This window comes from Penicillium chermesinum (assembly GCF_028974085.1).
Source record: "Penicillium chermesinum strain IBT 19713 chromosome Unknown utg000006l:1.0-2335141.0:1.0-2336784.0, whole genome shotgun sequence".
Classification (NCBI taxonomy): domain Eukaryota; kingdom Fungi; phylum Ascomycota; class Eurotiomycetes; order Eurotiales; family Aspergillaceae; genus Penicillium; species Penicillium chermesinum.
In genome coordinates this window covers 690,065-709,262 of record NW_026695316.1, presented here as the reverse complement: position 1 = coordinate 709,262, position 19,198 = coordinate 690,065, and the positions used below count along the sequence as shown (strand labels likewise).

Genomic DNA, 19,198 nt, shown 5'->3' with positions numbered 1-19,198 from the left:
AGTGACATGGTCATGACCTTGAGGTCGATTGCTACTTAATGCACCATAATACTGATGGGCTTTTTACAATGAACAACATAGCTTAGCGATTCTGTCAAATTAAAACGAAGATCCGTAGATACATCGACAAGTAACAGCAGGAACAAGACCGAGCATGATCCGTTCGATGCGGACCCGACTAGAAATTCTATGAAACAATATGCAAGAAAAGTCAACGGCAGTTCTCCTGCCGGCGCCGGGAATGGAGCATCATGAACGTCCAGCCAAACACAATAAGACCGACCGGCCACCACCCTCTGATACCCCAATTCTAGAGACTGAGGTCAGGGACCACCGATCTATGGACAAAGGGAATAATAAAGACATCAAGAACCAGGACCTATGGACGCGTGTCAGATGTGTTTTCCGGTGCAAACTCCATGGTCATGTAATTCTGAACTTTTATGCACAAGGCATGATTCCTTCAATTCTCGTCTAGCATTGCGTCGTCATCGGGATATAAAAAAAAATAGAACAAGAAGCGGCGTAGCGACGCTCCGAGCTTAGACAGCACCAGCAGAAACCATCTTGTCACGGAGGTACTTCTTGTATGAGCCAATGCTGCCGTCCCAGCGACGGACAGTCTTGTGCTCACAGACCATGATGTCCTTGGCGATCTTGTCTAACAGCCGGAAATCGTGGGACACAACCACCACGCCACCATGGAAAGCGTTGATGGCATCAGCCAAGGAGTCGATGGTGGGGATATCGAGACCGTTGGTAGGCTCGTCCAGCAGGATCATGTTGGGAGACTCGATGGCGAGCAGAGCGAACACAATACGGCTCTTCTGGCCCTCGGAAAGAGTACCCATGATTGCGGTCTGGGACTCACCGGAAAGACCATACTTGCCGAGCTGTTGGCGCCAGTACTGGTAGTCCTGGGACTTCTCGGGGAAGCGGTCACGAACGAACTCGAGGGCAGACTTAGTCAGGTCGAGCTGTTCAGCCGAGTGCTGGGAGTAAATGCCGAGCTTCAAGTGGGTGTGACGAGAAACGCGGCCACCGATGGGGCTCAGCTTGCCGGTCATGAGACGCAGAAGGGTTGACTTTCCAACACCGTTGGGGCCGACCAGAGCAGTACGGGAGTCCATGTCAACACCGAAGTCCAGGTGCTCGTACAGAGTGTCACTCCATTCACCGGAGTACGAGAAGCTGACATCGTCGAACGACAGGACAGGAGGAGGAAGCTTCTCGACATCGGCAAAGCGGAAGGAGAAGACACGGTCGGGAATAACGGGCTGGATGAAACCATCGGCCTCCATCTTGTCGAGAATCTTTTGGCGAGACTTGGCTTGGCGCACCAAGTTAGCGTATGTACCAGCAGAAGCAATGAACTTCTTGATGTGCTGAATTTCTTCTTGTTGCTTGGTGTAGGCCTTCATCTGGTTGGTCTCCTGCTCGGAGCGAGTCTTGTGGTAGGAGTCGTAGTTACCACCGTAGTAGAGGAGCTGTTTACCGCGCATGTCAATCATGTTGGTGCAGACACCGTTCAAGAAATCCATGGAGTGAGAGACAAGGATCAGAGTCTTGTCCCACTTCTTCATGTACTCTTCCAACCACACACAGGCTTCAAGATCCAAATGGGCAGTGGGGTCATCAAGAAGCAGCAGGGAGGGCTTGACGAAGAGGGCCTTGGCAAGAGCGACACGCATACGCCAGCCACCAGACATATCCTTAGTCTTCTTGTTAATGGTAACCTTATTAAAACCAAGACCGGTCAAGATGAGAGAGGCACGAGTGTGGAAAGTTGAGGGATCCATCTTGTCCATACGCTGTAATGAATGTTAGTTTTACCGAAAGACGATGATAAGGGGGATAGATGATGGGACTAACATCGTAAAGATCCTCAAGGATAGGGCTCTCGGGGCCCTCCTGCTCCAGAATCTCCTCGGCCTTCTTCTCCATGCTTTCAAGCTGGGCCTGGGCCTCTCGAACGACCCACTCGAGGGCACCGAACTCAGTAGGAGGGGCGCCCTCATTGAGCAGGTAAATATCGATGTGGTCCGGGATAGGGAATTCGCGAGTCGCAATAGACTTGAGAAGGGTAGACTTTCCACAACCGTTCTCACCGAGGAGACCGTAGCGACGACCGAAGTTGAGCTCGAGAGTGGAATCGGTGATGAGGACCTTTCCGTGGAACACAAGGGAGGCAGAGGTGACCTTAACGTCGCGAGAGGCGGGCAGAGATGAAAGCACACCGGTGGTAACACGGTCAGAAAGACCGTGCTTGTCCATCTGTGCGGTGAGTTTCTCGACTTCCTTCATCTTCTCGGTGGTGGTGGCGGGCTGCTCATCGGCAGGCTCCTCACCTTCAGGGTCATCCTTCTTGCCCTTCTTAGCGGCCTTCTTCTCGCCAGTCTCGGCACGCTTGGCCAGACGAGCCGCCTTGGAAGCAGAAACCATTGTGACTATGAAGATGGTATTGAATCGGATAGGGGAGGGGAAGAGGGGATGGAAGGAAAGTAGAAGGGACAGGACCCGCAACAAACGAAGAAGAGTTTGAAGCAAAAAAAGATTGAGTGGGGCGTAGGGTAGCGGGGCGGATAGAGGGGCGCTCGACGAGGTGGGGTTGTGAGCAATCCAAGTTCAGAGAAAACCCTTCACACTTGGACTCGAGATGAGAAGACGGGCCTGGAGGAAAGAAAAAGAAAGAGGGCCTGAAGAAATTCTCATATGCTCGGGCACGAACACAGTAAGGACGTGGGTTGAAAAAACCACACAGTGGTGGAGCCGGAGTGAATGCTCATTGGAGACCGACGTCACCGCATCGAAGTGGCAAATTATAGACACCTTATCTGCCTGAGGCAGCATAAGGCTGATCAAGATAACGAAGGATAAATCGCTTGGTTATGATTGGGTCTATACAGTACAAGCTATCTTATCGCCCCTTGACCTCCTCTCGTATTCCCACGACGTTTCATGCCTTCTTCATAATCGCTGGCTGATCCGTCGGAGCGTTAATCGCTCTTGTTCAGAGAGGAACATACCATCGGGAACAACAAAATCCCCACGCTCTATGACTAGCCGGCGCGAAGGCTCAGAATCACTATCATAGTGGCTAGGAACACTGGGAATTTCTTTTTCAGGCCTTTCCTCATCGTGTAATCGTGACCGAGACAACGGCTGAGATGTCCACCAGTACAGTGGGAAGCGGCGCTGGATATTGTTGATGATCAAGGCAGCCGCCTGCATCAGAGTAATCCCCAAAAGCATCACGGGGAAAAGAAACCAGCCTAGCTTCTTGACTTCCGGGTTTGTCACCGCAAGCAATGCTGTGGCTCCAGCAGGGGGGTGTACGGTCTTGGTAATGAGCATGAGCGCTGTCGTGACGCCACATGCTAGCGCTCCTCCTAACGATGTATAGTTTTCTGCGTTGTGATCGAGAGCGAAAAGCTTTGTGACACCGACTCCGATTAAGCAAGCAATCATTTGACCAAAGAAGGCATTCCGAGGCTGTGCCAGAGGTGACTCGATTGTACCGAATTCGAGGACAGCGGCAGCGCCCTACGAAGGGGCTGGTTAGTATACACTTCGGAAATTGCTACAACATGCATTTTACTCACAAAACTGCCGATGATGGGCGGAGCATCTCGGACCTTGAATGAGGGAACCTGTTGCGAAATAGAAGACACCAAAGCTACACCGCAAAATGCCCCCACTAATGACCAGAAAGCGACGAAGATGTTTCCAAGTGTCTTGGACGGCTCACTCCTATGACCTAGAAAATGCGCTATTGGTGTAGGGACGAGGTGCCATCGTGGAGCTGGTATGACTGGGTTGAGGAATCGGTCAATATCAACATCCCAAGTTCTAGCCCGAACAAACCACCCGGGTCCTCCTCTGGACTGAGCCATCATTTAGGCTTGCACTGGATCAGAACAAGAAGTACTATAATTTGGGGGTGCACAACGCGGTCGACTGTTCACTTCTCAGGAACAGAGCCCTAAGACGGGTGGTATGTCGCGACATAGCAAGTCCGCCGGTTGTGGGAGTCACAGACTGGTATGGGTATTGCGCCAACCTCCACTCTTTCTCCGCGGAGCCTTCGGTTCACGGTGCAGCAGAGCTCTTTCTACTTAAAACGTTCCCACGCGCTTGCTCCGTTACTCCAGCACTTGCACTGGAGGCCTTCCAATCAGAGTATTTGGGTTTGCTAATGGAAACCGCTTCCAGCTAGCGCAACCCTCACGTGATATCATGGCATAAAATCAAAAAGCATCTACGCAGCTATGCTGGATTGATATAGATCCCTAGTTTATGATTTTGACATTCCAGAATCGAAATGGAGGCTGCAGTTATGTGTATGTAGCTTTGATACCTTACTATGTAGCTTTGCTTGATAATAACTTGACCCCGAAGAAAACTGGGCTTGTCTCGCAACTCAGGAGTCTGTATTTTCTTACATACCGGCCTATTTAATTATGGCGAATAGCCTGAGCTAGAGGCGCTAAGGACACAACAAGGAAGCTTCATATTTTTTATTGCCCGGCCATAAGAACGGAATGGAAAAAAAGGTTTCCCGGGGGAGATACACGGCCACAATGTTGCATGCTTATATTGAGAAATGATCCAAAAGAACTACCGGGAATTACCTTCAAGCTGAGAAGCGGCAAGGCAGGCGGTTGGTCAGGCCAGCAGTTTCTTTTTAGACATTCTTTCTACCGAGCCATTATTTCAATCTCGCAGCCTTTCTTGCTCCATATTCTTTCCACCAAGTCTCATCACAGAAACAATCAGATCCTTACTCGAATCTTCAAGACTCCCATCATGGTCAAGGAAAGGAAGAAATTCGAGGGTCCTACCCGAGCCTTTGTTCTCGGTCTGAAACTCGCTGGCCTGTCCACTGCCCGAGTTGCAGCTCTCACCGGGGTTTCCACTTCCTCGGTCAAAGCACACTTCAGATGCGCCATGGAAGAAGGGTTTGAGATTGATGGCATCAACCTCATTAAGGATGCCTCAGTGCTCGACGCCATCATTTCTGACAATATCACTTCCCCTCGCCGCACCAAGAAGGTCCATTGCAAATCCAGTACTATTAGAGAGATACATGGCTGATATCAGGATACAGACCGCCAAGTCCCCTTCCGTTGTCAAGGACCGCGATACAAAGGTCGTCCAGCCCCTCAAGCACGAAGACTCCCCAGAGGTCGAAAGCCCTTCCGCTGGCAAAGGCAAGACACGCCCTCGCGACGATGGCCCAGTGTACTCCGATGAGGAGACTGTGTGAGCATGGATCCTCCCCCCCAGTGAGAATGTGTGGTCTTCGCTTCTACCCCTCGCAACATACTAGGGAGCTGACGTATTCGGCATCATTTTTTCATAATCTTTCAATTTATCACCTGCGGCTTGCAGCTCGCTCGTACTTCTTGTGCTATATGTTCTATTTCGACTACCGTAACAAGCAAAGCAAGGTTGATCTTCAGGTCGTAGAACAAACGTGAAGACCGCGGGATAATATAGTATCACTTGCGCCCATTAGATTCCGGTTCCAGGTCTCCAACTTGTTCTGCAGTTTCTACAACTCCACCAAGAGAAGTCAAACTTGAAAGTGGGCATACTAGCAGGGGGCAATCCACTAAAGACCATTCATCATCCAAATGAAGACACCTCGGGTTATCTTGGTTGGTCGTGATCTTTGTCCCTTTTCATATCAGCAAGCTCCGTCCAGAGTCGTTTGCCTGACCGTTAGCTCAAGGTATAGTCCCCCGCCGTTTGCACCCAACGACACTTTGTTTCTCCTGCTTCTCCACATTTATGCTACTCAATCTACTGCGGAATCTGCTACATCTCACTGCACCCTTCTGTGCCATCTATCCTGAAAGGTGCATAACTGCTTAACCGTGGACCACCATGACTGGGCAAAAGTCCGCCACCACTTATGCGTTCATCATCGGCCTTCATACCGGCGGCATGGCATACAAGGAGATTGGAGAGCGAATGAAAATGCCGGTGAGGACAATCAGTGACATCTGCAGCCGTGCTAAGGCCCGGGGATTTGACCCTGACGCGAAACCCTTGCACTTGGACGAGGCGTGCGTCAAGCCAGCTTCCCGTAAAGCCAATAAGGCCAAGGTCAGTGAAGTATTTGGACTTGTGAAAGCCCATGCTAATCTTGTCTGTATGTAGGCCGGGGATAGAGAGGACGCGAAGGAGTAGGATGAGCCGAAGATTGCCTACAACGTGTTGCCTCTTGATTCTTGTTTTTTTCCATCTCCTCTTTGCCGCTTCTGAGTCTGGTCTGTGGTATTTTATCACTGGGGTCGATATCAAAATACTATTCTGTCTCCTTTCCAATGAGTACGGGGATACGGTCTGGCGAGAAACAAGACTACTAGTACTACTACATATATGAGGTGTTTCCAAGCCATGTGTAGCGTCTCGTAGGGAAACGGTCCATTGAAGTTGACAACATAAGCTGACAAGGCTAGCCTCTCTATAATAACAGATATAACAGCATACTTAGAACTTCCCAACATTGCGATCACACATCTCCCCAACCTGAAAAGGCAACCCAACAGACCAGGCCCTGGGATACTCCATCCCCCACTTCGCCATTAGACTTCGCAAATCCGCCTCCGTCCCAGGAACCAAATTGACGAATATTCGATCTCCATGTGAGCTGGGTTCTGAATGGACGGCCCCCTCTTCCTCCCCCCCCCTAAGAAGAAGACGCATTCCCCGCGCCGCGCCTGCACGATCCCATGCGGCGAAAGGGCAAAGGCCAGTCGAGCCCTGACAGCTTCCGAGGCTGTAGCGCAGCCGACACAGCGGATTGACGAGCATGGATGGTTGGGGTGTTCTTCGCGGATTGTTTGTTTGACCTTCTGCTGGACTTTGCGGGCGACGGCCCCGGTTTCGGGGCCGATGAAGAGGGTTCCTGGGCCCAGGAGGGTAGTTGTAAGCTTCCAGTTTGTTGGACTTGGGCTGGAAGTTGCTATTTGGGCTTGGGAGAGAGGGAGATCTTCGTCGAATAGGATAGCTCTGCTCCTTTTCCCGGCGTGCGTGGCTGTTAGTCGCTGGGCTCGGCTGATTGCATCTCTTATTGAAGAGCTGCGCCGGTGGGTTGGTCTCTTTGAGGGCTGGGGGGCGAAGAATAGTTCATCTGTGTGCCATCGGGGAATGTCAAACTCGGACGAGCCTGTTGAGGCCCGAATGGTGAGCCAGTAATGCGAAATGTTGTTTGAGGTTAATATCTCGTGGGCGTAGCCCAGGAACGAAACGAGTGGCTGGATGAGGGAGCCGTTGATAGTAGCATCATGCCATTTTTGGAAAGATGACGGCTGTTTGAGGTCCAATTCTAAGAGTGGACCGCAGTATGTCCAGGATGACGGCTGTTTGAGGCTAATCGGATGGTTTAGCGACCATGGAGGCTTTTCGTCTGGTGCAGTCTTTGACTTGTAGGGCAAGATCTTAAAGTCCGGGAATGATTGGGTGTTCATGGTTAAGCATCTACACCTTAGGCTCGTACGAAATCCCTAAAAGGAAAACGGAAGTGAGACAAACGTGGTGCGCTCCAGAGCTGGGGTATATAAGCCGTGTAATTTGCGGCTCGTGGCCCTAGCGGTCTACTAGCCCAGTCGGCCCACGATCGCCAAGAGCCAAGGTTGCCTGACACAAGCTCGGGCCTGCCTCCTGCATCCATCGTGTTTGAGATGTAAGCTATCAAGCAGGTGTGCTGGGCCACGTTTTCAGAATGCCCGTGCGTCCCAGCTCAGCAGAAAGTCCGCCAGTCACGGACTCGCCCTCGGAAGGGGATGGGGGCCGCTTGTCCCAGGAGGACCGACGCGGATTAGTGCGTTGCCAAACTGCCCGGTGATGGGTCTCGCAACCTTTTTTTACGTCCGCATCGTACTTTTTGTTGGGATTGAGACAGCGAAGAACGCCTTGCGGCCCCCATTTAGCTAACCGATCCGCGGGTCAAATAGCGTAGAATTCACGCGCATTATCTTTTGAAGATAATTATTTAGCATGTGAGGCTCTGGAAATGGAATCAAACCTGGGGGCAGCTTTATGCATGTGAAAATCTACAGGGACTGTGTTTCAGGACGGAGCTTTAGAATGACGCCTTCACGAGACGCCACATGGTCTCGGAAACAAGCTTTGGACCCTCGGACGCTCGGATGTGGGTTGTGCATGTGTCCCTATGTGCTATGAAAACCTGGCGTAATTCGTATCTGAACCAGAAAGAACTCTCAACCAGATCTACTTGCCGCTGAAACGCACTAATTTACAGAGAACCAACGGAGAAGATGCAGCCTTAGCTCACGGTTCGATGATGTGCACATCTTGCTTTATTCGAGATAGGATTTGGGACCCAGGCTTCTGGGGTCCAATCAGTAGCACAGACCCATAAAATCCGATTGGTGCTTCTTACGAACTCCTGTGGCGCCGAGTTGAACCAGCGCTTGACATGCCTCGTGGGAAACGGCTCTTTGACGCTCGAGCTCCTCGAATTGACCGGAGGAAGGGGACGATGCGCAGCGCACACCCACCAAATCGGGCTAGATCAATGGCCAAGCATGATACGAAATACTCGTTTCTATTAACATTCTCGCTAAGGAATTCTCTTGTTTTTCGTGTACAGCTTAGAGTTGGACGTCCAAGGTGCGGCCGGTTTTGGAGCTCTCAATGGCCAACTCGATGATGCGGATGACCTTGGCAGCCTCTGCGCCGCTAGCGGGTACCTCGCCCTCACCGCTGAGAGCTCGCACAAGCTTGCGGTAGTACTCGGTGTAGGTTGGGGGTTCCACGGTAGGAACGATTTCCTTGACAGGCTTGCCATCCTTGAAGGTGGTCAAGGTACCTAAGGGGAGTTATTAGTAACACGTCCATTCAAATATTGTGCTTGCACGTCACATACCATAACGCTCCTTGGGCTCACGGCCATATGCACTGTCTCCAGGACGGATCCCACCCTTAAGCTGGTCTTCTTGGATATCAAGGTGGTACTGAGATTCATCAGAGTGATATTCTCACTCAATTGACCAGGACTGGAGGACTCACCTTCTTGAAGCTACCCTTGTCACCACGAACCCAGAAGCGAAGCTGCTCCTCTTCGGGGCTAACGACGGTGGCCTTGGCAGTAGCCAGAACGCCGTTGGCATAGTGGAAAAGAACAGTGAACGAGTCCTCATATCCGGAGCTGTTGCCGCCGCGGGCAGACCCAGTGAAACCAGTCACGCGCTGAGGAACTCCGAGCAACTGCACAGCCTGGTCTAATAGGTGACTGCCGAGATCGAAGATGGCAGCCCCACCGGGAATGGGCTTGTTCTTCCATTTGTGGGCATCGGCTGAGGGCTCTTCGGGACGGTGACGGTCGAAGTGTGATTCGAATTCCGAGATGCGGCCGAGGGAGCCGTTCTTGACTAGTTTGGACAGGGTAACGAAGTCGGCGTCCCAGCGACGGTCTGTTGACATACGAAGTTAGATCATTGACTTGAAATCATTGCATGGATATAATGCGACTCAATACTCACTCTGGTAGACGGCAAGGATCTTCTTATTCTTTTCGGCAATGGCAACGAGGTCATTTGCCTCTTTCGAGGTGGGAGTAAAGGGTTTCTCACAGACAACTGGAGACTTTTAGTATAGTCAGATACACTAGCGCTTCCTGGCTTACCATGCTTGCCAGCTTCCAACGCTAGCTTGCTGAGCTCGAAGTGAGAGTCCGGAGCAGTGGTGATGATGACAATGTCAACGGCTGTGTCCTGGACAAGCTCCTGGGCGGTACGGTAAGACTTGATACCGGGGTGGTCCTTTTCGGCATCATCGTCAGGCTTGGGAGTGCGCTGCACCACGGCATGCAGCTTAAGCTCGGGAACCTCCTCAACGAAGGGGATGTGGAAGATCTTCGCGCTGAAGCCGTAGCCGACAACGCCAACGTTGTAGACCTTCGCAGCCATAAGTGAAATGGGGTGTAGTAAAGGAATGGGCAGTTACTACAAATTTTGAGGGGGAACCCCGTGATTTATAGCTAAGGAATTGCCTCTCTGCGGTCGACAGAAGGTCCTAGCGACAACAACCTTCGGAACCATGGACATGGCGGGGCAAATTGCCGTAAGTGGGGTTGTTGAATTGCCGTTTTGGACCAAAGTGGCGTACATTTCCGATATTGCAAAACCCGTCTATATTCATGCATCTTGCGAACTTGAGATCCTATTGGTTTTTCTAAGCAGGGTTCAACCTTCCAAGATTCATGTCAAGGCTTGCCAAGCCCATGACAGTCACAGTGCCCACTATTTACTCCGTTTGTACTCCCACGCACCGGGTTACCTCAATAGCATCCTGAAAAGGTGTTAGCCAATGATTGGATTGGTGAATGGACTCTCTTTTCGAATGACTCACCTTGTGGCCTTCTGGCTGGCGAAGCTCGCTCTTGTACACGAGATTGGGGTTGCCGACAGTCTCAAGGAATGGCATGTCTCCCTCCGGCATGAATGACTGCACAGTGCGCTCTCGCATACCTTCAGTACTGTATCCTTTCGTAGGGCCTTTTTTCGCCGCCTCGCGCTTCTGTTCCACGGTGCTGCGGACATACTCCAAGTACGGAGGATTGCCGGGATAGAGGACATTGTCCGCAGCCAACACAGAGCCCGGCACGATTAAGCCGTGGTGCTCCAACTGCTTCAAATCAGTCAGATAGGCAGGCTTATAATGGTCGATAAACAGAAGTTCGATCGATTTGACGTCTCCTGTTTCATAGAGCTTGTTAAGAGTCGTGTCACTTCGGCCAATCAGGATATGCACGAAATCTCCCAAGCCCGCGAGATCGAGGAGCTGCTGGGCAATATTGGCCCATTCGGCATTCAATTCGAGGCTCAAGTACCGCTTGCCTCCGTTACGGCGAACGGCATCGCCAAACAAGATCGCCGAGTAGCCCACAAAGCAGCCCAATTCAATCATCGTCTGGGGCTTCAATTCGTCGATCAACTCAGTGACTATCTTCCCTTTTTTCGACGCCGACGGTCATCATTCGCTCGTCTTTGCTGAATTCATCAATAAGGTCGATGACCTTCTGGGGATGGCCCCGAATCTCGTCGAGATTGTCGAGGCTGAGAATCCATTTGAGTAGCCTCTTTGTGCGATCATCTTCGTGCTATTGGATTCATTAGCTTAACTTTATTTGGAGCACTTGTCATTAGCAGTGAACTCACTGAAGGTTCCCCGGGACGGGCGTGACGGCTAGGTGGCTCAGCAGGAGGGGCAGACATGTTGTTAATTGGTTTTACGATAAGCGGCAGAGACGACGCGAAGGATGTGAGAAAGGAGGATTGCGTTCTAGTTATGTAGCACAAATTGGACGGGTCAAACATACGCAAGGCAGCACTCGGAGATAATACACTTGGAATTGCACTGGCGTGGTTAACAAAGCCGAGCACCAGGCGATGCAGGTATCGTGATTGGCACTCAAGGGGGATGGAAGGCCGAAACTTGGTGCATTCAGGAAATCAACCCCGATGCCCTGCAATACCACCGATGAGATCAGATAAAGAGTTACCGGAAGCGCAAGGACAGAGTGATTCCGCCTGCAGCTTCGTGCTCGGGCTTAGATCGTATCACAAGTCGAGGCAATCGCGATCGGCAGGTGGGGCCCAACTGGGCTGGATTACACCTTCCATCTCCCTTGCTTCCTGCCAACGTCTTCCCAGTTCTCCAGGTCTGGTCCTCCTGGTCTCTCCGGTCGGGAAGCTCTTCATCTGCCCACTCTTGATGACGGTCCAGGCGTGGAATCGGTTCAGCGTTCCGATGGAGAGTCTACGGGCATGGACCTCGGCTGAAGCTCTGTCCAGGATATTCTGGCACCTCTTCCGGATTACAGCTGCATTTGCCCTGCTTTTTGCGGACAGCACTATTCTGCTGGGGGCATTATTGATCACTCGACTACGATCGAGAAATTATCGGCGCCAAGCAGCAACTTTTCGAGATGTGCACTTCTACCCCAAGACGGTGTTGATCACGGGAATCGGCGCCCCGCATGCTCTTGCATTGGCACGAGCGTGGGCCGCTGAGGGCCACCGAGTGGTAGGCGCGGATGTAGCCGACCTGGACATTCCCATCAGATCGGGCGGAAGCATGTCAAACACTCTCGTTGCATTTTATAGAGTGCCCAAGGATCACTACATCTCCAGAATCCTGGATATTGTCCAGCGCGAGAAGATCGACATCTGGATCCCTTGTTCGCCTAAAGCAACTGCGATCGAAGATGGCCTTGCTCGACAGGTCATCGAGAGTCGGACAAGCTGCCGCTGTATAGCGTTTGAAAGAGAACTCACCGCGTGCTTCGAGGACCCGGTCTCGTTCCGGGAGTACTTGACACAGAAAAGCCTCCCGGTGGTGGAGTCTCATCAAGTCCAATCCCGTGACTCCATTCACAAGATCTTGAATCGGTCGCCGACAAAATCTTATCGCATGCTTCGCTGTAGGCCCGGCTCCAGCGTGAATGATGTGCCGGTGATTTTACCTAAGCGGACTCCGAGCAAGACATACTCTGAGGTGAGCGAGATCCAAATCTCCAAAGACTTCCCGTGGATTCTTCAGCAGCAGGCTCGGCTTGGAGAGTTCTTTGCCGATATCTTGTTTGTTAGAGGTCATGTCCACGCTATCAAAGTCCGTCTCTCCGAGGCTCGCTTGCCGCACTGGGGCGCGTCGCGACTCGATGAGGCAATGGCTACGGCCATCCATCGACTTATGCAAGCATTCGCTGAGAAGGGCGGGCCCCAGATGACGGGCCATTTGTCTGTTCGCTTGTTAGTCGACGAGGAGTTCGATTCATCTTCTGTGCGGCACTCTATTCACATTGCTGACTGCATTCCCGGTGCGGTGGCTGTGGAAACCCTTTTGCGAGATGCAGAGAGCCCGATCAGTGGCTATCTTACGGTTTTGCCCTCTGAAGCATCACCCATCTCTTGGAAAGTCACAGCGACGTTGGCTCCGAGCCCCCAGTCCAGACCAACAATCGCCAGTCGTGAGATTATTGGCCGTTGCATCTCACGATTCCTATCCCTGGGCCCTGTAAAGCGAGTTGGCGCCCTTGTGGAGAAGGAGTTTTACCCCTTTCTCTTCTGGAAAGACGCACAGTTCTCCTTTTCAGACCCTCTTCCGTGGTGGTGGCATGTGCATGTTTACCAGCCATTGCGCGAGATCTGGACGCTCATGAAGCAAGTACGAGGGGCTGGTCTGGCGGCAGGGTGTCACAATTAACGAACCCTCATGAATTACGAGTTTACGATTAAGGATTTCGGGGGTTCCACATGTATCTAATGATCTTAGCGTAAAATAGCGGAGCAAGAAAAAGAGAAAGAGTCTATGCCCTTTACGTATGATCATCAGGGAGCGAATCCTCGAGCTATAATATATACAGCGTTTCTTGGTATTGCGCTCCTAACATTAGGATATGCACCTGCTACGTACATTGCCTGCATATCCAAGGGCTGATAACGTAGGTGATATCATCGATCAATGATGATTGGTAGCCGTACACCACGCTCGATATGGCGGAGTCTTCGTTGACACCGGTTGTGGCTCGGTGGCTCCACTCTCGTCGTGGCTGATGCGCCCAAAATAGAACCACACGGGCTGTCGCCTGGGCGATCGCCTGGAATCACAAAGAATACAATACCATTTCGGTCCTCCTCTCTTGTACAGTCGAAGTGCGGATTGAATCACCTTCTGCATTTCACCCCGGACGCTGGTCCTAGTCTGCATTCATCTCGTGCCAGACCACACATTGTTTACCTCCGACTATTAGCCCTGTTATTGTTTAGGCCATCTTCCACACCGGAGGCTAACGGCGCAGCCAAGAAAAAGTGCGTCTCCAATCCTCGCTGTCGAGTCCGGCCTTCGTTACCTCCACCTACTCTCCGCGACCGACTGAAAGTCCCCGTCCGTCATACATTCCTGGCGACAGTACCCTTTTCTTCCGTGACCTTCCGAAGTGGTGATCCCACCCTTGCAGTCCAGCGAACATTTCAAACATGCCGTTGCCAAGGTTATCAGGTGGTAATCTGGGGAGGACGAAGAATATTATTCACTTCTCGCAAGCCTTTATCATCTTTATTGCATGGGCTTTGACGATCGCCATATGGACTAAGGGCGGCGGCGTCGATGGACGGACAGTATTCTACTGGGTTCTGGTAAGCGCTCCTGGGAGCTGCGTCTACTATTTCGCCAGCATACTACTTGGACAATCAAAGAGGTATTGTGACTAACGAGTCCCGCAGTGCTGGATTAGTGTTCCAGGGTTGATCTACCTCACCGCAGTGCCCATGTGGCCTCGAGCTCGCCGTTTCGGAAACGTTTATGCCTTCGCTACCGTTGATATCCTTTACGCTATTTTCTGGTTTTCGGCCTGGGTCTGTCTGGCTTCATACGTGGCCCAAGGCAAGTCTCTTGGAAAGTCGACCACCGACTCCAAGGACTCAGACAAATCCTCCACGAAAACCTCTCGCAGCGCGGACAAAACCATCCGAGCCGCCCAGAGCACTACCAGCAGCCCTCCATCTGGCTGCGATAACTGGCACTATGGTGACTCTACTAAGTGCAAACTCAGCACAGCTACTACCATCATCGGCGTTATCATCTTGTAAGGTCTCCGCTCAACCCATAAACCTTGCGCCCACTAATCATCAACAGCCTCCTCTTCGTCGCCACTGCTTGGATGTCCTTCCGCAACGTGATGCACTTCCGCCGCACAGGCACCCTCCCCGATGCTGTCTCCGACCCAACCTTCGCCGCCCAAGCAAGGCCGCCTTCTCCTCAAACCCAGCTCACGACTTTGAAGAAGACGAGGAGGACTTCCGCTCTGGCCGCGCTGGTATGGGCTCCTCCATTAACGACCGCGATGAGGACTACGCCCTGCTCCAACAAAGTGAGGCAGACGATATGGGCAGCCATGCCGGCCGGTCCGCGTTGCATGGTGCTTACGACCCCACCGAGTCCGGGGGCAGTGTGATGCACGACTATAACAGTACAGGCTACGGCGGTGCTCATGGACAGCACTACGTGCCGCCATCAGAGCAGTATACGCCGTCGGATTACGGCTCTACGATGTTTGGACGTGAGCGTTGAAACTGTGGATAGATGTGTATGGAAAATGTGAAGGTGTGCAAGCCATGAATACCCCTGATTCACTGTGCTACGGTGCTTTATTATTGTGATGTGGGCATGATCACGGATGGTGTTAGTGGGCGCATAGTTTTTGAGTTTCTGTTTCCTTGGACAGCGCCTTACTTTGCCTTGATTTTTTTGTAACAATTTACGAATGGCCAATATATTGCATTCAAATATACTTGAAGGTCGAAATAGCTCTTGATCCTAATCTAATGGGGATCATGAGATAGGGCCGTACCTGTTTAAGAGACCTTGATAAGCTGAATTATTTTCATACTGTGTGCAAATACCATAGAATATTCTATCTAGACGTTTGACATCCATCACCGAGCATCTTTTTTCAAGAGAGCCTGGAATCCCTCTCTTGGGTGATCCATCAGCTCCGGACCCATTGTGTTTCCCACGGCCATTGCGAGCGTACCAGGCATACCATCCGCAAGCTCATATCCCATTGCCGCCCCATCTTGTGATGCCTGAATTTCCCTAATTCCATCATCGCCGTCGAAATCGCCTTAAGCGCGGCAGACGGCGCTCATGTACGAGTTCCGGGCTGTCACCATTGATGCGATGGCCGAACCAGATATCGTACAACCGGACGCTCTCAATATATTCCGTAATGATATATTGGCAGTGGATCGGGTTCCTGGTCATTGGGCTGAATGCGTACACCTGCGGCACGGGACCTTTACTTTTATCGGACTTTCTATGGTGAGAGATAGCTCCCTCAAGTGTTATGGTGAATAGAAGGATGTCCAGCGCGTCTGGGCCGCGCGGCATCGTGCGGCTGATATCCACGATCTATAGATCGATTCTTGCAATACCAACTCGTGCAGAGGATGGCCTGAGTGATGAGTGTTCTTAGCTCCTTTAAAGCAGCTCCTTCAAAAGCAACTATTCAGGTCTTAGTACTTCGATGACGCACGGCGACAACGACCAGGAGAGTGACCACTCGGGGGGACCAGATATCGATTGACACGAGTCCCCCGACGAGCCCTGAAACCCGCGTCCTCCGAACTAGATCTAAGACAGTATATATCCGACAAGGCCGATCCAAGATACTCACGCCATACGCTCTAAAGCATCGCAATAGAAGCCGACTAGACTGGCCATCGGGCCACGCCCCGGCTCGTGCAAATAGACAGCGTCGCGCCAGCCTTTTTCCAACGCCCATTTCTTGATGGTTTTGTGCCTAAGGACCATTCCTAGCTGAGTTCTCTGGCGTTGGTCAGGCAACTGTATATGTTTAGTATATCTCCTGTATAAGGCGAAGAAAAGGTAAACTGACTCGTATTAGAGTGTATATTATACAGATGGCGGCGGAAAGGCGGTTGGTCCTCAAACGTCAGACCATACATAGTGATCACGTCTACCACCGCATCGTAGACTAAGTTGTTCTCTTTGTTGAGACGGACTATAACTTTTAGAAGGCCCGTTGGCGGTCCCCGAGTCGCATTGGATATCCTGCGCCTTGATGTCATAGTTCCGCTCGCCTCGATCCATAGCGTTGTAGAAAGCCTGCGGCTTCAGTCCAGGTTGTTGTTTGGGATCGGCCCTATATATACTTAACGTATGCTCTGGATAGGTGACAAGCTGACTTACCATGCGCGTATCCCACTAGAGGGTCCGGGTTAACGGCTTGTTGGACCTCCGGTTGCTCAAACTGAGCCCGGTAGGTCCGAAGCCGGGGTGCAAACTCATTTGGGACATTTTGGAGTAGTGATAACGGTAGATGGAAGGTGTACAAGTCGAAAGGACCTGGAAAAAATGGAGTTCGATACTGGTTGTAGAAGATAGAAATAAGTAAATTTAGAAAAGATAGCCATTGTATAGTAAATATATCTTCACTTTATCCATATAAATAATACTATTTGAGATCTCGTATAATTACTTTCGGTAGATAGTATATAAAGAAGAGTGTCAAAGTCGAGTAAAACTAGTCTAAAGAGGGTTAAATTTAGATGATACAGGATTTTTGACGCGATTGTATGAAGTTGTATAGATTTCGGGGGTTCAACTTGGCGTTTTTTAAGTTATAGGGAACATAAACCATATATATAGTTAAGTCATATGATGAGGCCGACCGTGTCTAAAGGAATTTTGGGGCCGCTAAGCTGGAACCCACGATCCTCCTCATCTTCATAACTACCTACTGTTTCCCAACTGACGTCATTGCTAAAACCTGTCAACTCATTCTATTTGACAACAGTGCTGTGTCTAGCATTCTTGCGCAACAATTCTACCACCTGCTTCATCCCGCACCGTTTCGCCATAGGAAGATATAGAATAAGATACCCTCGCAACGCAGCTACCCCAGCTCGATAGCAGGCACAATGCCGCGTAAAAGCAAAGCGCCAACTCCTTCCCCAGACCCCGAGCGAGAAGATGCTGCCACAGAAGAAGCTTCTACATCAAACAAAGCCAAGCCAGAGGTCTCCAGCCTTGACATGAAGACCAACTCTTTCGAGCCCTACCCAGCATCTAAAGCCTACCGACTGATCGAACCAGGCCCTGTTCTCCTCGTCTCGACTGGATCATTAGCATTATCAACGCACAATATTATGACCATCGGCTTCCACATGATGCTGCAACATGAGTCGCCCGCCCTGATCGGCGCATGCATTGGCCGTGGGACACAAGCTTCACCGCGCTGAAAAAGCACGGGAATGCGTGCTTGCCATTCCGGACGTCCGCATCGCCGAGACAGTCGTCGATATCGGAAACTGCTCTGGCGATGACGTCGACAAGTGGACGACTTTTGGACTCCCCGCGGTCCCCGCGGAGGTGGTGCAGGCGCCACTTGTGGGCGGACCGAGCGTCATTGCCAATCTCGAGTGTGTCGTTGTCGACCGGAAAATGGTGTCCAAGTACAATTTGTGGGTACTCGAGGTGGTGCGGGTGTGGTTGAATCCTGCGTTGAAGGACCGCGGAAGGACGTTCCATCATCGCGGCGATGGGACCTTTGTGGTTGATGGGGAGGTTTTGGATTTGCAGGAGAGGATGATCAAGTGGAAAGAGTTTCAGGATTGACGGGTGTCTGCTTCCGGGGTTGTTTGTTTCTCTTCTTCTTTTTTCTGGGTCCTTCTGGGTAAATGCAAGGCACTGCGAGAAATGTTGCCTGGCTTGTTACACCCTATCCTTCTCGGTCGCCATGCTGTATACAACAACCTGAGAGGCGGTGTTCCATTTCCTGGGGCTGGAATTGCTTCTACTGCGTTTGTTCGGTCAACTGTTCCCTTTTGTCTGTGGCAGCCGTGAGTTTTTTTTCTTCTTTTCTTTTCTTTTCTTTTTTTAGCTTATTGAGCCACCGAGACGAACGGTCATGCTGTGCAAGGCACACTCCTCAACATAGCATTGGGTTTACGAACACAAGGGCCACCTGGTCGACTACTTCGAGTCAGGAATCTAAGCCGCCATCACAGCTCCCCCGATCACCGCATCCCTTCTCGGGGGCCTCTGCAGCGGTACCGAGGCCATGATCGGTGTCGGAGGAGGAAGAAGAACGGGAGGGGTGCCCTTGGTTGTCCGTTTCATTGTGGGGTTCTTAGCCGTCGTTTTCCTCATAGTTTGGTTCTGACTCTTGGATGTCCTGGTTGTGGTGACTTCCACAATATCGCACCATTTCTCCCAAGAGCGGACGTTTGTTGAAGATTTCGTAAGATAAGAGAATGCCTTGTCTTTCAGAGTGTAGACATCAATCAAGAAAGTGAGCTTCTCTGGAAGAACAAAAATTTGCATAATCGAGATTGTGCCATGACGAGAAAGATAGACTCCCTCGAGGTCGATATACACGACGGTGGTTTTGCCGGCAGATTGTCTAGAATTTGTACCAAGTCGGCTACCCCTACACAAATGTCGACAAAGATAGTTGAAGGTTTGTTTTCAAGCGTCGATCTTTGAAAAGATACCGTGAGCGTTGTTAGGGCATCTTGCTCAGAGTTCGGCATAGGCAGCGGCTGGATATTCTTGACAGCCGATGTTGCCTTCAACACCTCCGAACTAGAGAAAGAAGTCGTGCTCGAGGCTTTTGCTGATAGTCGAGCTTATGGTAAGT

At 51.2% G+C, this 19,198-nt stretch overlaps 12 protein-coding genes across 12 annotated transcripts; 5 read left to right on the top strand and 7 right to left on the bottom strand.

The window, feature by feature from the left end:
* Nucleotides 1–542: 542 nt before the first annotated feature.
* N7468_008050 (ATP-binding cassette family ATPase ARB1) lies at nt 543–2,442 on the bottom strand (the record flags this gene model as incomplete). The annotated part of the gene is made up of 2 exons (XM_058477346.1): nt 543–1,811; nt 1,873–2,442. 2 exons carry the CDS (start codon nt 2,440–2,442, stop codon nt 543–545), a joined length of 1,839 nt encoding a protein of 612 aa, XP_058327691.1.
* A 525-nt stretch (nt 2,443–2,967) lies between these two features.
* N7468_008049 (HPP family protein) lies at nt 2,968–3,896 on the bottom strand (the record flags this gene model as incomplete). The annotated part of the gene is made up of 2 exons (XM_058477345.1): nt 2,968–3,543; nt 3,603–3,896. 2 exons carry the CDS (start codon nt 3,894–3,896, stop codon nt 2,968–2,970), a joined length of 870 nt encoding a protein of 289 aa, XP_058327690.1.
* A 910-nt stretch (nt 3,897–4,806) lies between these two features.
* On the top strand, nt 4,807–5,266 carry N7468_008048 (uncharacterized protein; the record flags this gene model as incomplete). Its single annotated transcript, XM_058477344.1, has 2 exons — nt 4,807–5,052; nt 5,108–5,266. 2 exons carry the CDS (start codon nt 4,807–4,809, stop codon nt 5,264–5,266), a joined length of 405 nt encoding a protein of 134 aa, XP_058327689.1.
* A 623-nt stretch (nt 5,267–5,889) lies between these two features.
* N7468_008047 (uncharacterized protein) lies at nt 5,890–6,165 on the top strand (the record flags this gene model as incomplete). Its single annotated transcript, XM_058477343.1, has 1 exon — nt 5,890–6,165. The coding sequence occupies one exon, from the start codon at nt 5,890–5,892 to the stop codon at nt 6,163–6,165; it is 276 nt and encodes a 91-aa protein (XP_058327688.1).
* A 428-nt stretch (nt 6,166–6,593) lies between these two features.
* N7468_008046 (uncharacterized protein) lies at nt 6,594–7,478 on the bottom strand (the record flags this gene model as incomplete). Its single annotated transcript, XM_058477342.1, has 1 exon — nt 6,594–7,478. The coding sequence occupies one exon, from the start codon at nt 7,476–7,478 to the stop codon at nt 6,594–6,596; it is 885 nt and encodes a 294-aa protein (XP_058327687.1).
* A 1,146-nt stretch (nt 7,479–8,624) lies between these two features.
* N7468_008045 (putative NAD binding Rossmann fold oxidoreductase) lies at nt 8,625–9,941 on the bottom strand (the record flags this gene model as incomplete). The annotated part of the gene is made up of 5 exons (XM_058477341.1): nt 8,625–8,842; nt 8,900–8,987; nt 9,043–9,446; nt 9,516–9,611; nt 9,659–9,941. 5 exons carry the CDS (start codon nt 9,939–9,941, stop codon nt 8,625–8,627), a joined length of 1,089 nt encoding a protein of 362 aa, XP_058327686.1.
* A 337-nt stretch (nt 9,942–10,278) lies between these two features.
* N7468_008044 (O-methyltransferase) lies at nt 10,279–11,249 on the bottom strand (the record flags this gene model as incomplete). Its single annotated transcript, XM_058477340.1, has 4 exons — nt 10,279–10,323; nt 10,384–10,950; nt 11,003–11,134; nt 11,193–11,249. The coding sequence occupies 4 exons, from the start codon at nt 11,247–11,249 to the stop codon at nt 10,279–10,281; spliced, it is 801 nt and encodes a 266-aa protein (XP_058327685.1).
* Nucleotides 11,250–11,514: 265 nt separating this feature from the next.
* N7468_008043 (uncharacterized protein) lies at nt 11,515–13,239 on the top strand (the record flags this gene model as incomplete). Its single annotated transcript, XM_058477339.1, has 1 exon — nt 11,515–13,239. One exon carries the CDS (start codon nt 11,515–11,517, stop codon nt 13,237–13,239), a length of 1,725 nt encoding a protein of 574 aa, XP_058327684.1.
* Nucleotides 13,240–14,012: 773 nt separating this feature from the next.
* N7468_008042 (uncharacterized protein) lies at nt 14,013–15,105 on the top strand (the record flags this gene model as incomplete). The annotated part of the gene is made up of 3 exons (XM_058477338.1): nt 14,013–14,171; nt 14,259–14,620; nt 14,733–15,105. 3 exons carry the CDS (start codon nt 14,013–14,015, stop codon nt 15,103–15,105), a joined length of 894 nt encoding a protein of 297 aa, XP_058327683.1.
* Nucleotides 15,106–16,482: 1,377 nt separating this feature from the next.
* N7468_008041 (uncharacterized protein) lies at nt 16,483–16,749 on the bottom strand (the record flags this gene model as incomplete). The annotated part of the gene is made up of 1 exon (XM_058477337.1): nt 16,483–16,749. One exon carries the CDS (start codon nt 16,747–16,749, stop codon nt 16,483–16,485), a length of 267 nt encoding a protein of 88 aa, XP_058327682.1.
* A 728-nt stretch (nt 16,750–17,477) lies between these two features.
* On the top strand, nt 17,478–18,174 carry N7468_008040 (flavin reductase family protein; the record flags this gene model as incomplete). Its single annotated transcript, XM_058477336.1, has 2 exons — nt 17,478–17,772; nt 17,804–18,174. The coding sequence occupies 2 exons, from the start codon at nt 17,478–17,480 to the stop codon at nt 18,172–18,174; spliced, it is 666 nt and encodes a 221-aa protein (XP_058327681.1).
* A 375-nt stretch (nt 18,175–18,549) lies between these two features.
* On the bottom strand, nt 18,550–18,882 carry N7468_008039 (uncharacterized protein; the record flags this gene model as incomplete). Its single annotated transcript, XM_058477335.1, has 1 exon — nt 18,550–18,882. One exon carries the CDS (start codon nt 18,880–18,882, stop codon nt 18,550–18,552), a length of 333 nt encoding a protein of 110 aa, XP_058327680.1.
* Between the last annotated feature and the right edge of the window lie 316 nt (nt 18,883–19,198).